We start from the raw sequence: 13,922 nt of genomic DNA on the forward strand, positions 1-13,922 counted from the left end.
CCAGAACATGTTTACATGCTTTAATGTTCAAAAAACACACCCGCACTACGCTCGTACTGTCTGAATATACCGGTATTCAGCCTCCAAAAAGCAGCAGTTGCTTTGATTTGCTACCAGAAATAAGCCACAAAAGTTTGTGGCTTGGTGGGCACTCCAGATACCCAAATGTATGTGCAAAAGCACTGAAAAATAGTTTTTTTTTTTTTTTTTAAACTAAAGCTGGCGGAAATGTCATTACTTTTGCAGGTTTTTGGTCAGGAATTATTTTTAGAACATTTTTAATTTTGACCAGATGGTGGCTCTCGAGGAAAAGTTACAGGAACTCCAAAGTCAGTGGGAGTCATCGGCTGTACACAGCGCCTGTACACGATTACATCGTAATCCATCTAAAGTTGTTGAGATGTCTCACTCTGGACAAAGTGGTGGACTGACAGACATGCTCTGGATAGAAAAGGAAAACCTTAAGAGGTTTACAATAAACAGACCAAAAAACCTATGTGAAAAACATTTATTCATGGGTGAGTTTAAATATGACTAATCAGTCATGACTGTGCACAAAACCCATTAAGATTAGATCATAAACGTTACACCCAGATGCTGATAAAGAAAAACTATAAAGACATTAAAGTGCAGGCGAAACATATCGCACACAACAGTGGTGCTGATACAGGCGACAGTCGGCTTTAAAAAAAGGCAGAGAATTAAAGTTGCATTAAATCTGATGGTTGATATGTTGATTAATAAGACTTAAGAGTCTGCAGCATGTATTTCCAGGAGACAGGATGTTACTCACAGGAAACTGACTAATATAGCAAACATTCACACCAAAGGCCCAGAACAAACTGCAGAGCACAAGTGATTTCTTCACACAAACTCCACCTCTTACTTTGTTCATTTTTCAGACTTATAATCATAAGTACAGTTCTCGTAGTAATATACCGTATCATTAGACAGAAACAGAGGTACGTTTTGTGTGACAGATTCATGTGTCTGCTGTCTTTTCTCCTCTCTTCACGTGACAAACTCCACCCATCCGGTATGTAGCAATAAGCAGCTTAACCGCCCCCCCCAAAAGAAACGAAACGTATCAATTAGCCCTTGTTCAAAGTTAACAGGAGATGTGGGTCGAATATGAGACTTCCATTGTGTTTGAGGCAAAGCCATATGCCTGTTTTAAAGGAGTCACATGAGGCCAAAAGGCAGCAAAATCTTTAAAAAAAATAATAAAATAAAAAAAAAGCTCAACGTTGAGATACTTTTTCTGGAAAAGTGAAGAGTGCTTTGGTCCATTTGCTTGGTAAGTGCATGAATTGAGAGTCCACAGGATTTCTAATCCAATACGCTCACTGTTTGAGTCCCACTTTATCTCTCTTTTCTGCTTTTTGTTGTAAACACAGTTTGACCCAGCTCTGTCCTGAACCGAGACTTTTTCAGAAGGTCAGCAGCAACAATAACTGCTGGTGGTCCACCGTACACAATGGAAATACAAAGAGACAAACTGAGCAAAATTATGCCTCAACAACATAAACTAAACTGGGTGTTATTTAACACATTTTTCTTGCAATAAAAACGTCAAACTTCTCTTAATGGAAACATATTATATCAATATTAATTAAATTAAATTTCCAGTTTGACTGAACACGACAGACGATGTTGAGCAGCCATGAATCACGTCACACTGCTGCTGATGAGCAGTCGCTCAATGATTCATGAGAAGCCAAATGAATGTGTTACAAATTTACATTTACATTTAGGCACTTAATATAAAATAATAAAATATAACTGATGGATCTTCAGCTGTATTTTAAAGTATATTATGGTTAAAAGGTTTAAGGAGTTAAATTTCCAGTTTTTATTAATATTTCAGTTATTCTAGTCGTGTTATTTGTATGCGAGATGACGTATGAATTTTTCAGTAGTTATTCATGTAGAAAAATAAACTTTTTTCTCTTACTACATGCAGGTCAGAGGTCACATTCATCCTCTGATGCCGCCCCCCCCACCTACTAATTATATCACCCTGCTTTCCAGACTCAAGGAGCAGCAGCTGCCAAAAGCCAGCAGAGGGTGAACTCGTGTTTCACTGGAGGTTAACTGGGAACAAGAGGAAGGACCAATTCAACATGGGGTCGCGTTACATTTTCAGGTATCTTACACGAGTTTCAATACATAATTTAGCACGTCCACTCCAACTTCGCCTTTTCCAATCTGATATAGAGACTTCCTACATTACAGGAAGTTAGTGCTGAAGCAGAGCAAACACAGAGGAGCTTGTTTCTGTAGTTTTGGTCTATTGTTTAGTCTCCAGACTTCTATGAAGGTTATGTTGCTCACTGATTGTTACCCCTGTTCTCTTCAGGTAGGAGTTCATGTCCTGGTGGCTGCTCCTCTGACAGGCCGGCCGGTTCTTCTCCCATTGGCAGAGAGCGTCGGCGTACTCCACTATGACCTTGTCCATCCAGGTGAGGGGCTGAGGGAACAGCATGGCTCCCTCAAAGAAGCCCAGGTGGCCTCCGTGCTGGGTCAGGGCGAACATCACGTTGGGCATCTTTTCTACAAATAGAAGGAGAGGTAAGATAATATATATCTTTAACTCTGCAGTATTTACTATTGAAGTATGGCTAACACTTAATGTAGTGCCAGCCCATTCATCGTGACAAACAGCTGTGTAAACACAGGAGAAGTAACTTTAACAGGATAAAACGTTGGGGCTCGTTCATGCTGCAGGAATGAGTGGGCAGGTTTGCACTTCCTGTTTCCTGGTCTCGAAGTCAAAGTTTAGAATTTTCTTTTGTTTATACGTCTGAAATAAAGTCTGTGCTTAACACAAGCTTAAGATATTTTAAGTTTTGTTCTACGATTAAATACGTCAGTAAATACCCCTCTTGTGAATTTTGAAGCTTTTAAATATCTTAAAACAGGAAGTTGCTAAAAAGTGTCTAAATGAGATTACAAAACGTCATCACGACGACTGGTCCGCCTCGTTGTGTACACTTGCACTAATGCCACCGTGGTGTAGTTTGTAGCCTAACATCTTTCTATCCCTGCTGATTTCATTCACACTTCAAAAATCATAAAAGTGGTGTTCATTTGGGAAGATTATCTTGATGAACAAAACTTGTAAGTATCATAAACTTGTTTACCGCAGAGGCAATTCTCTTCAATAATCGGTGTATCTATCTGTTGGCTCCTTGTCGAGGGAACCAGTGTGATGCTAAACTTCTGGGCTTGGCCTTAAAAACAATACGTGATCCCAGCAGCACAAACACTACTGAAGCCATGAACCGATCATCAGAGCCAAACATGACATTGTTTGTACAGAGTTTAAATTCACCGACTAGAACCATCAGCCAACAAATCATATTCACCAAACTGTACAGTACGGCTCCTGAAGGAAACACTGGCTCACAACTAAAGGAGCTTTACTTAAATATTTATCATTAATCAAAGATACACTCCCTGATTTTATAAAGCCCAACAGTGGCAACTAAGACTGTGAACTCTGTTGACTTTTAAAACATTAACTGGGAGGTGAAAGCATATTTGGGGATTCGGGGGACAGTATTTGGCTTTACTATTTTAGCACTTTATTAAGTCACTTTGCACAGAAATATACCGCCCTCCTTTCCCTTTCTGTTACTCTACACCACCTACACTCTCTACCTACCTTAGCTCTTCTTTTGTAAATGCACACACACATAAACAACGCTCACATTCACACATATGCACAGAATATTGTCACAAAAGAGAGAAGGCAAATTTTCAAGAACTAAGAAATCCTGTAGCAACATTTGTTCTTTCAGTGGGTTCCCTTTCTGTGTGCATGAGGTCTACACAGGAAAGTATTATCATTAAATTCAGGGGATGAAAACACAGTTCTAACTTAATAATAAGCATGTAAAGAAAAAAAACTAGCCACGTGTACTAACTCCTTTGAAGTCAAAGACAAGTTTAGAATTCCACTTGTCAGGGTTTAGGTCATTACTCACACTGATTTAAACACATAGGGGCCAGAGCATGTGACACACACACACACACACACACACACACACACACACACACACACACACACACACACACACACACACACACACACACACACACACACACACACACACACACACACACACACACACACACACACACACACACACACACACACACACACACACACACACACACACACACACACACACACACACACACACACACAATATATAATCCAACAGCCTAGTCGTATCACATGGCCCTGAAAAATTCAACAAGACTGTCTGGGCTGGGCGGTGTTGTTGAGCAGATAGCTGCGACAAGACTTTATCGACACTTAAGACTCCGGCCCCAGTGTCCGGCTCCAGAGGAGAGGGAGGACAACGGGGGCATTTACTCAAACACTCGTCTCCGTTCGTCTCGCTGTGAAGACAATGTTTGACTGTTGCAGTCAGTCATTCTCTAGGAAACACCCAAAACAAACAAATATGAGCCATAGCAACAGTTCAGTCAACTCCTCCGCATAATAAAGTGTGTGGATGAGGTCATACTGCAAACTTCCAGATGACTGCTCTTGAACATTATCGTTTTATTATATGTTGCATTTACATGCGACACATTTTCTGAACAGTGTACTAAGGCCGTTTTTAAAGCTACTTAAAGGGATAGTTCAGTGGGGTTGTATGAGGTACTTATAGTCATATTACCTACAGTAGATGCCTACAGTCTGCACTCATGGAGCAGGTAGGACTGACCGCACGGAGAGAACGCAATGTACTGTTGATGGCCAGGGCAGCAGCAAAATGTATTTTAGCCACCTGAGACAAAGGCCCTCCTAAAAACTGAATATACGTTTACGTGAACTCTATATTGAGAATATTTCTGCTGGTTTACCTTGCTGTGAGACAGCTATACAGTCTATGTTACCGAGGGGGAACTGAAGCCGTTTTCTATACTTTCGCCAAAGCCACCAGACTCCTTTGGAAAAAAAGCTTATTTTAACTCGCAGAACACAAGAGTTGCTTGTCTGCCGCTGCCTAAATCTATGTTCTAAGTTAAATCAAAGTTATTTTGTGACTTTGGTGAATGCGACCAAGCCAAAGTCACACAAATTAAATAACTGATAAATGCAGCAACTCCAGTGGTTCTGCCAGGTTAAAAATCTGGTTAAAATACAGTTTTTTTCCCCCAATGGAGTTTGGCGGGACTTTAACCTGATATGGATTTTTCTTAAGTGTCTAAAATACGTTTTGCTGCTGCCCCCGTCCACAGCAGTACATTGCTTGCTTTCCGTTCGGTAACTCCCGTGTGATTCTATAAACATGTCGACCATCACCTACTGTCAGTAATACACTGACTATGGATGAATACGTCAGAACCGTCACTTCAAAACTATCAAAACTATCCCTTCTACAGCCTTTGATCTGAGTCATGACACTCTGATGAAGGCTTTTCTACCAAAACATGTTTTTTTATGAGCCAATAAAAATGACTTCGCCATAAAGATTAGCTGAATACATGCTTTTAATATTTCTGTGTCAGGTTTACTTTTCATCCATTTAGATAAAACACATGAAATATTGTAATTGAATAACTCTAAATCATGGCCAAAGCAATATATTAAAGCTTTTAATAACTATTATAGTTAGAAATGAACACAAACCTGCGAGTGCGCGTGGTATTTCCAGTAGCGACGGATGAATGAGCGGGTCGTCTAAGGAGTTCAGCAGGAAGAGAGGCACAGTGACCTGGAGATGAAACAACAACTTGTTTCTGAATGACTTTGTATAAGTAGAAGATGTTAAAGTAGAGGGTTAGTCAGTGTAGTACTGTAGTTGTAGAAGCAATAGTACTACAGTGGTACCAGTAGTAGCAACAGTAAAAGTATTAGAAGCAGTAGTAGCAGCAGCAGTAGTAGCAACTTCTTCTGTAGCAGTAAAATCAGTACCCAACACAGAACTTCCTCTAATTTTCAAACTGTAAAAAAACAGTAAATTAATTTTGTGTAAAGGTTAAATAAACAACATACAATGTGATAACTATGGACCCTTAGAGTTGCTGGTATGTAGTTAATCTTTTTAACTCTTTGCCCCTTGCTTCCAGTCTTTATGCTAAGCTAAGCTAATCCCTCCCCCTGTTTTTTTAACTCCATAGTTTACGCAAAGACTTGAGTGGTATTAATCTTCTCATCTGACTCTCGGGAAGAAAGCAAATAAGCAATGTTCACACAATTACTGTAAGCAGTGAGGACGCATCGACCTGGTTAAGAGGAAGGCTGTCAATGCTGTATTATAGTAGCAAGAATAAGTATATTGTAGTAATAGTAGAAGCAGTAGAGGTAGTGATAGTAGTAACAGTAGAACTAGTAATACAGGCGTAGACACAGTAGTGACTGAAGGCATAGCAGAGGTAAAAGTAGTAGTAGTAGCATTAGCAGTATATCAAAGTAAACATCTACACACTCACTTTGTGGATGTAGTTCAAACAGCTCTCCTTCTCGTAGTACTCACTCAAGGAGCTGTAGCCATGAAATTTCCTGCAGGACGAATCGTGTGATAATTTATTATTATTAATAAACCTTTATTTAAACCAGGTAAGATACCATCAGTGACAGAGCTGGAGAGTTCGTGGAGGCCACCAGCAGCCAAATCAAAACATCAAATCCACCCAAACTCCCCGCACCTCATGATGCTGTCGTCGATCTGCATCAGAGACGTGGCTGCGTAAAGTCTGTTTAGGTCCACGTCACCGATGTTGCTGCCGTTCAGGCCGAGCAAACTGCTCCTGTTGAACAATACAAATAAAGGTATTTAGACAAATCGGGGCAAGAAGCTGCATCTTTGAGTGGCTGGTAAGCCCCGTCTAACGATGTCAGAGACATTTCTTATAATTCAGCAACTCATGGCTGCTGGAATTCACACTATTAGCCTATTTCTGACATCTAGCATGGATTTCTTGTCTAAACTTGACCAATAGACAGACAGTCTAGATGGATGTTGATCTTGGTGAGTTGCTGCAGAAATCTACTTCAATAAGTAATGTAGGGAAACGACTCAATACATCCAAGACTTTGCTCTCTGACAAACTAAATCAGAATAAAGCAATGCTGCCACTTGTGTGTGATGAAATGACACAAAGTAGAAAGGATTAACACGTCTCTGACTTCAGAAACAGTTGTTGCGTTTCTCCACCTGTGTGACAGGATGAGCGTCTTCATTCTGTCCGCCAGCATAAAGTTGTAGAGTCTCCTGCACTGATCCCACTGGAGGAACGTTTCCTGGACTCTGCGAACACAAATGCATACAGTATCCCAATCTATGCATTTTTATTCATATCAAGTCCTGGTTCTGATCGTTTGTTTGTCCTTCCATCCACCAACCTGAGGGCGCTGTAACCCTGACAGACGGTGACACAGCAGAGCACTCGGTCCTGGTTGGATGGGCTCTCACCCAAGAACTTACAGACGATGTTTCCCCCCAGGCTGAAGCCCACAACCACCAGCAGCGTCTCAGGAAACGCTCGTTTGATGTAGCCCACCATGGCGGCATACTCCCAGGTACAACCTGAATGAAGGAGAGACACTTTAATATCTGTGAGGAATACTATAACAACAATAACACAGGGTTGGTAAACTAGCAAGAGTCGGCTAGATTTAAAAATTATACAACTGAAAACTCCTAATTTTGCCAACTCTTTTCCGATGAAAGCGCTGGCTCCAAAAGTCCCCAAAGTGAGAAAGTCGGCATCACTGACAGCCGGTCCCTTCAGTCACTCCCCCAAAGTTATTATACTGAACGTAAACAACAAACATGGCTATCGTAGCTAGCGGCGTCCTGCAACAGCCACAGATATCGATTTATTTCTCTGTTTTTTGGCAGAGTATCTATTTATGCATTTCTATTCTCATTGATTGCCGTCAGGATATAATGAGAACTAAAATAATAAATTGTGTCTGGAGAAGATTACCAGCCCTGCCTTTAAGTATGAAAAAAAGTTTGTGAAATTCAGTTTTTGTTTCTATGTCACAACTTTGATTAAAATCTACTTTGCCTCGTTTTGCTTCCCCTAATCTTAGTTCTCCTCACTTTATAGAGAAGCAACATCAGATACGCAACGACGGGATCTTCCCCATCACGGTTTGAACTGTGACATTTCATCGAAGCGGTCCTTCGTAAGTCTACCGCGGGACGTTTCCCTCGTTACCGTAGGTGAACATGCGGGGCGAGGTGAGCTCCATGTCGGGCAGGGCTCCCAGGTGGTTGAGGACGGCGCAGCGGTAACCCTGCCGCTGGGAGTGATCCACAAAGGTACGGATGTAGTTCTTCTCGCTATGGTTACCGATCCCAGGGCAGATTACCATGGTAACGTCATCTGACACACACACACACACACACACACACGCGCGCGCACACAGGAGGGAACACAAACATACAAAGTGGAGTCATGTGTGGGCGTAAAAGTAGACGCCATCTGCGTGCGTGCGTTGAATTGCGTTGAAATGCGCAGCTCTAGGCATTCATTAGTGGTCTTCCAGCTTTTGCATACTGTACTGTATTATTATTATTATTATTATTATTATTATTATGAGCCGCTAGTTACTTCAGGGTGATGTGCTCGCGATCCAAACAAGCACGTAAAACTCAGGTGGAAAGACATGACAATAAAATCAATATTCTGTGATATTTTCTTACAAAAATAAGCTTTAAAAAGACAGAAGATTAGTGGTTGTGTGATTAAATCCTAAACATGCAGAAAGTCCGAAGCCGGCTGCTTGGGTGCTCCACCAGATCGACCGGTATTTGCCACCGACCTCCTGTGCTGTGATCTCCGCGAGCTTCAAAGAGGTCAAAGGTGGCTGTGGCCCCGTCCGGCATCGGGAGGAACTTGCGGAACCCGTAGAGCGTCGGAGTGTTGACACGCCCCATCTTGCCATACAGGGCCGTCTGGAGATGTCCACTCTTACCCCACAACAAGGGAGGAATGTATCTGAAGAGACATACCAGCTCCATATTAGACATCACAGCTGTTAACATCCACCCTGAAGATGTTCCAGCACAGAGTATTGCGCCACAGACAGACACATATATATATATATACACATATATACATATATACATACATACATACATACATACACCACTCCAGCTAAAGGAGGTGGCAGACTAATCTACAGGCACCGTCAGTCAAGATTGCTTATTTGTGGTTGACGTTTTTATCCACCAAATCATGCAACTCTTGTGACCTTATTCCTGTGTACTTGTAAATGTGTTAGAATCAAGCGGGTCTCAAGCTAACAACATTCAGCATAACTTTAAAATGATGTACCGTCTTGTCTCAAGTGGTTGAAGTTGAGTGAGTGTCAAATTGTCTCTTTTGCTAAGAAAGGTTCCTAACTGTGTGAAATAGCCTGGAAGTATTAAAGGAACAGTGTGTAGGATTTAGGGGGATTTATTGGCAGAAGTGAATATAATATTCATAACGTTTTCATCAGTGTGTAATCACCTGAAACTACGAATTGTTGTGTTTTTGTTACCTTAGAATGAGTCGTTTGTATCTACAGAGTCTGCCGTGTTGCATGTTTCTACAGAAGCCCAGAACGGACAAACCAAAACACTGGCTCTGGAGAGCCCTTTGTGTTTGTATGTCCCCTGAAGGCCACCATACAGTTTACTCGCTGAGTAATTCCCTTTAAAACTGAGACTACATGATAGTTAACACTCACTCTTTGGTCAGCAACGGGCAGGATTTGAACAGGTAGCGGCTGAGCGGTGTGTCCTGGTGGCCGACCTCAGGTGGTGCTGTGGTACTGTTCAGGTTCAGACAGCGGACGATGACGTAGAGGACAGTTGCCACCGCTGCCAGCTTCACGCCATCGAACATGGCCGGCAGCTCCGGGCCGAAGCTGCCCATGTCCGGGTCCTCAAGGAGGGTCATTGTGGACACAGGAGAGGACCTGCATGCACAGCATGTTAGGAGAGCATTTCACTTGCATGAGCTTACAGGAGGTGGAGTGTTTTCTAGACAGTAGTTTGACATTGACTGTTTTGATTGAAAAAATTGAAAAAATTGACTGATTGAAAAATGAGCAATAAAAATATAACTTTAGATATTTGGATGTGATGGTTTTGGGCTCTGCCTTCCTCAGCACGTGAGCTTTAGTTTAGAGACGTGCTAACCCTGAAACTACGTTTAGTCTGGAAAGATTTACTAACCCACGTTGGTCTGAAGTCTGTTTGCAGATCATAATCTCTGATCCCGCAAACAGACTTTCTGCAACAGACCTGCAATGACTTGCACACAATGCATAAATATTGGCACCAAATATCAGGTATTTACAGAGTTGGAAAAAATAATGAGATCCTGTTGAGCAAAAGTAGCAAGAAAAACTCAATTATGTGTAAAAGTCATGCATTCAAATGTTTACTTCAGTTAAAATACAAATGTACTGGCATCAAATATACTGAAAGTACTAAAAGTAAAAGTACTCTTTCCAGGATGGCTCATTATAGAATAATATACTATTAAATGTGTTCTTCACTTTATAATTTATATTATGTAAAGTACAAGTACCTCATAGTTGCAGTTAAGTACAGTGATTTAGTTCACTGCGTTAATTTCCTCTACTGGGTATTGGGTGCTTTAATTCCAAAGCATTGATACCGACATTGACCATTTTAAACTCATGCTTCAATTATTCTGGCCACTTTTGATGATATTAATAATTAACGGAGACGCCCTCTATTGATTTAAAAAGTTTTGTTCCCCACCTTGTGTGACTTTGAAGGAAACGCAGTGGTCGTGGTCCCTCCTTGTTCTCCGTCGATGCTCCCTCAGTGCTGGAAACAGTTAAGCTCAGTTGTAAAAACTTGCTGGTTTCAGGCCCTCAGAGCGAAAAAACACAAAAACAGACAAAACCAGCATATCATTTGCGGAAATGTCACGTTTAGAACCATTTATAATGCATGAACGACAAAAACCGGAACTTACAAAAACTAGAAATGGATAGAATAGAATAGAACACACAGCCAGCTGTGTTCCTGGTTAGTTTAAATAAGATCATAAACAAGTGTCCTCGGGTGTCTGTTGAAGAATTTGTTTTGTCACTCAGGTAGCGTTAAAACTGTTCCTGAAGTGGCTCGAGGTGAAGCTGGAGGCTTCAAGAAACACAAACACCACATGGACTTTACGTAAAGTACATAATGTAGGTTTAAAAAGTACACGGGGAACATTTCCGGTCTTACCATCGCTGTTTTTGGGGTAGTTTGTCCAGGTTCTGGTCGGATCCAACTGGAGCTGAGCTCACCGTCTGTTTACAGCAGAGGAGCGACTGACCAGCAGGGAACTCAGGGCACATTGAAGTGCTCTTATAAAGCTCCGAGTTTTAGGTATTACGGGAGTCAACAATAAAAACAACATATTTTAGCATATTTTTTACAGGATTTAGGGTTTTTAATATCTATTACCTGCACATTAAATCAGTTATGGAAGCTTATGTATGAATCAAGCACCCACTTTCTGAGCCCTAACGTGCTGGAGCTTCCGTACTCGTCGATTGTACGTTTGAAATCCGGCCGTACATGAAGGCAGCATGACGGACAGCGGGTTAGCTTACTTCCTACTACAGATAAACTAACCGTCTCATTTACTGTTACAACATGCTGTGGTTTAATTGGGCAGATACATGTCCGCCACCATTGTAAGCTTCTATTTCACAGTGACACACATAACAGTTATAGATACAACACATTGACATAATCGCACACACAAATAGTGACCATATAACGGATATTTTAGTGGCTTATAGTTGATTAAGATCAAATAAACTCACTACCAAGACTCAGTTATTACGCAAGGAGATATCACAAATGCAGACTATGTAGGATTTACAACAACAACATGGTTATTGCATATTTAAAGCCGGTTTAAAAACAAAATGGAACTGGGGGCAGTAATTAATGTCACTTCAGTTTCAAGGGATCAGTCAGACCCTCTTTCATTGAGTGATTTGACCACTGGAGGGCGCCATCCACCAATGAGTGGTTCACAGTGCCCTAATCGAGCTTTTAATATTTTCTTACTGATATTTGTGTAGGATCGTTCTAAAATTGATTATAGGTTTGTTATAATGTATTTATGACATGGTGACACTGTATTTAGGAGAAAATATGACATTGTAAGTAATAACCTTTCCAGGCCCATCACATTACTTCATCGCAATTTAACCCACAATTAGCAAACCATTCTAATATTTAAAATGCAGTGAGAACACGTGAGAAATCACACGAATGATGAAGTGTGTTAGTGGTTTGTGTTGCTTAGTTGAAATACTTTTTATATTTAAAATATTTTATTTCATAACAAATACAGCCACGTGTCTTTAAAAAAAATCAAACCACAGAAATTCAACTTTTATTTAAAGTAAAGTTGATGCTTACTCATATTAAAACACCATAAGTTAAAAGAAAAAGCACAAATACAAAATTAAATGCAGAATATTAAAAATATATATGTTTTTATTGTGTTTTTGTCATCCAATCAATCCAGTATTCCCTGTACATACACCGTATAGTATCATTTGTCCATAGTAAACAAAGGACCCTACACTTCAGCTTATGTTGTTTCACCCATTCGGTTTTGGCACAGTCCGGAACTCTGTGAACAAAAACATCTGTGAACAATGAACGACGAAATTGAGGTTTCAGTTGAACTGTAACTTTTGTTGTTCTTCCAAAGAAATAACGTGACAGGAATGTAAACTCCCCTCCTCCATCATTTTTCACTGTGATGTTGTTCATAAGAGTGAATCCTCATTTGTGCTTCCAGATGAGGCAGAAGTGAAAGAGGGCTTGATCGTGTTTCTGTGCAGGAGACAGAAGTGAAAATTCATACACACCAGTTATAGATTTATGAATTACTCGACACATTTCTCGAGTAGCATTCCACTTTTGGTAAATCACATTTTCACAAGGTTTTTTCGAGTGTACAGGATTATGCTGCGCTCCACACTGAGGATTAGGATCAAACAGGCTTCTGTCACATTGAAGCTCCCTCTCGCCATCATTAACCTCATCCTCTGGCTCAGACTTAGTGCTGAGTCGGTCATGAGAAGAGGCTTTGTTTAATAGAAGAGGAACATCACAGGATGCTGCCATTGTGAAGTCTCACCACATTTGGCGGCTGCTTCATGTCAACCAGCCCACAGTGCACATGACTGTTCTTATGGTTTCATGACTGTACGGATGAAGCAGTTGAGTTTCAAAGTTTTAGGGATTATGCTGACACTCAGAAAAAGAAACCAAGAGGGGTTTAAATATCTGTGCTGAAGTGCGCTTCAACATGATGGAAGCTTTTGGCATCTTGAGGTGACGCTTTAGCTACAGGATGGAAAAACTAGCTGCATTTTGAGATAAACTTCCCACATTTTTTAAATCACAATCACACATTAGGCTGATGGTTAATTGACAGGAGGCGGAGCTTCTACCACCAGGGAGTGCACAGGTGTTCTGCATACAGTGATTGGGATGTGATTTGTTTGTTTCTACACCTGCCATTCCAGCTGAACCCTGTATACGCTCTGATGAAGGTCCTTTAGACCGAAAGCTACAAAATAAAGTGCTCGAGATAAAGTAACAATACTGGGGTCACGTTAGGGCACTTATTGTTCAGTTCAAATTGTACTTTAGTGTTAAGATAAGAAAAGATACTACAAATTCTTGTGCCAGAAGTTGCTCAAAAATTACAACAACATAACCCAGCTTGGCCTTGCTGGTAATCTAGTCTGATTTGCTGACAGCAGCATTTTTATGTCATTCAAATAAGTATAAACCTGCTCCAAAGAGACTTTACAGTTCTTAGATATTGAAGGAATTGTTCAATAAGGGAATAGCTCTCCTTATAAAAGTTCAATAAGGGCAGCTAATTCATTTCAGCAAGCT

General features: G+C 40.8%; 1 protein-coding gene across 2 annotated transcripts; it reads right to left on the reverse strand.

The window, feature by feature from the left end:
* Window positions 1–493: 493 nt before the first annotated feature.
* On the reverse strand, window positions 494–11,485 carry LOC142947734 (monoacylglycerol lipase ABHD2-like). 2 transcript variants are annotated; one of them, XM_076089515.1, is made up of 11 exons: window positions 11,229–11,485; window positions 10,755–10,823; window positions 9,710–9,940; window positions 8,798–8,973; window positions 8,191–8,358; window positions 7,367–7,550; window positions 7,179–7,271; window positions 6,670–6,771; window positions 6,454–6,523; window positions 5,651–5,735; window positions 494–2,553 (listed from the first exon to the last, which is right to left on the reverse strand). In XM_076089515.1, exons 1-11 carry the CDS (start codon window positions 11,339–11,341, stop codon window positions 2,291–2,293), a joined length of 1,554 nt encoding a protein of 517 aa, XP_075945630.1. In that variant the 5' UTR covers window positions 11,342–11,485; the 3' UTR covers window positions 494–2,290. The 2 variants fall into 2 exon arrangements, with proteins under 2 accessions (XP_075945630.1, XP_075945631.1); XM_076089516.1 differs by having other exon boundaries at window positions 10,755–10,869; window positions 11,229–11,324.
* Window positions 11,486–13,922: the final 2,437 nt, after the last annotated feature.

Source organism: Anarhichas minor, unplaced genomic scaffold (assembly GCF_050575085.1).
Source record: "Anarhichas minor isolate MPS153535 unplaced genomic scaffold, ASM5057508v1 ptg000011l, whole genome shotgun sequence".
Lineage (NCBI taxonomy): Eukaryota > Metazoa > Chordata > Actinopteri > Perciformes > Anarhichadidae > Anarhichas > Anarhichas minor.

Coding starts and splice junctions, on each gene's coding strand:
- LOC142947734 (XM_076089515.1), bottom strand. CDS start 11,341: ATGTGCCCTGAGTTCCCTGCTGGTCAGTCGCTCCTCTGCTGTAAACAG. Junction 8,359..8,797: donor CGGAGATCACAGCACAGGAG/GTCGGTGGCAAA, acceptor TGTGTGTGTCAG/ATGACGTTACCATGGTAATC. Junction 6,772..7,178: donor ACGCTCATCCTGTCACACAG/GTGGAGAAACGC, acceptor ATTGTTCAACAG/GAGCAGTTTGCTCGGCCTGA.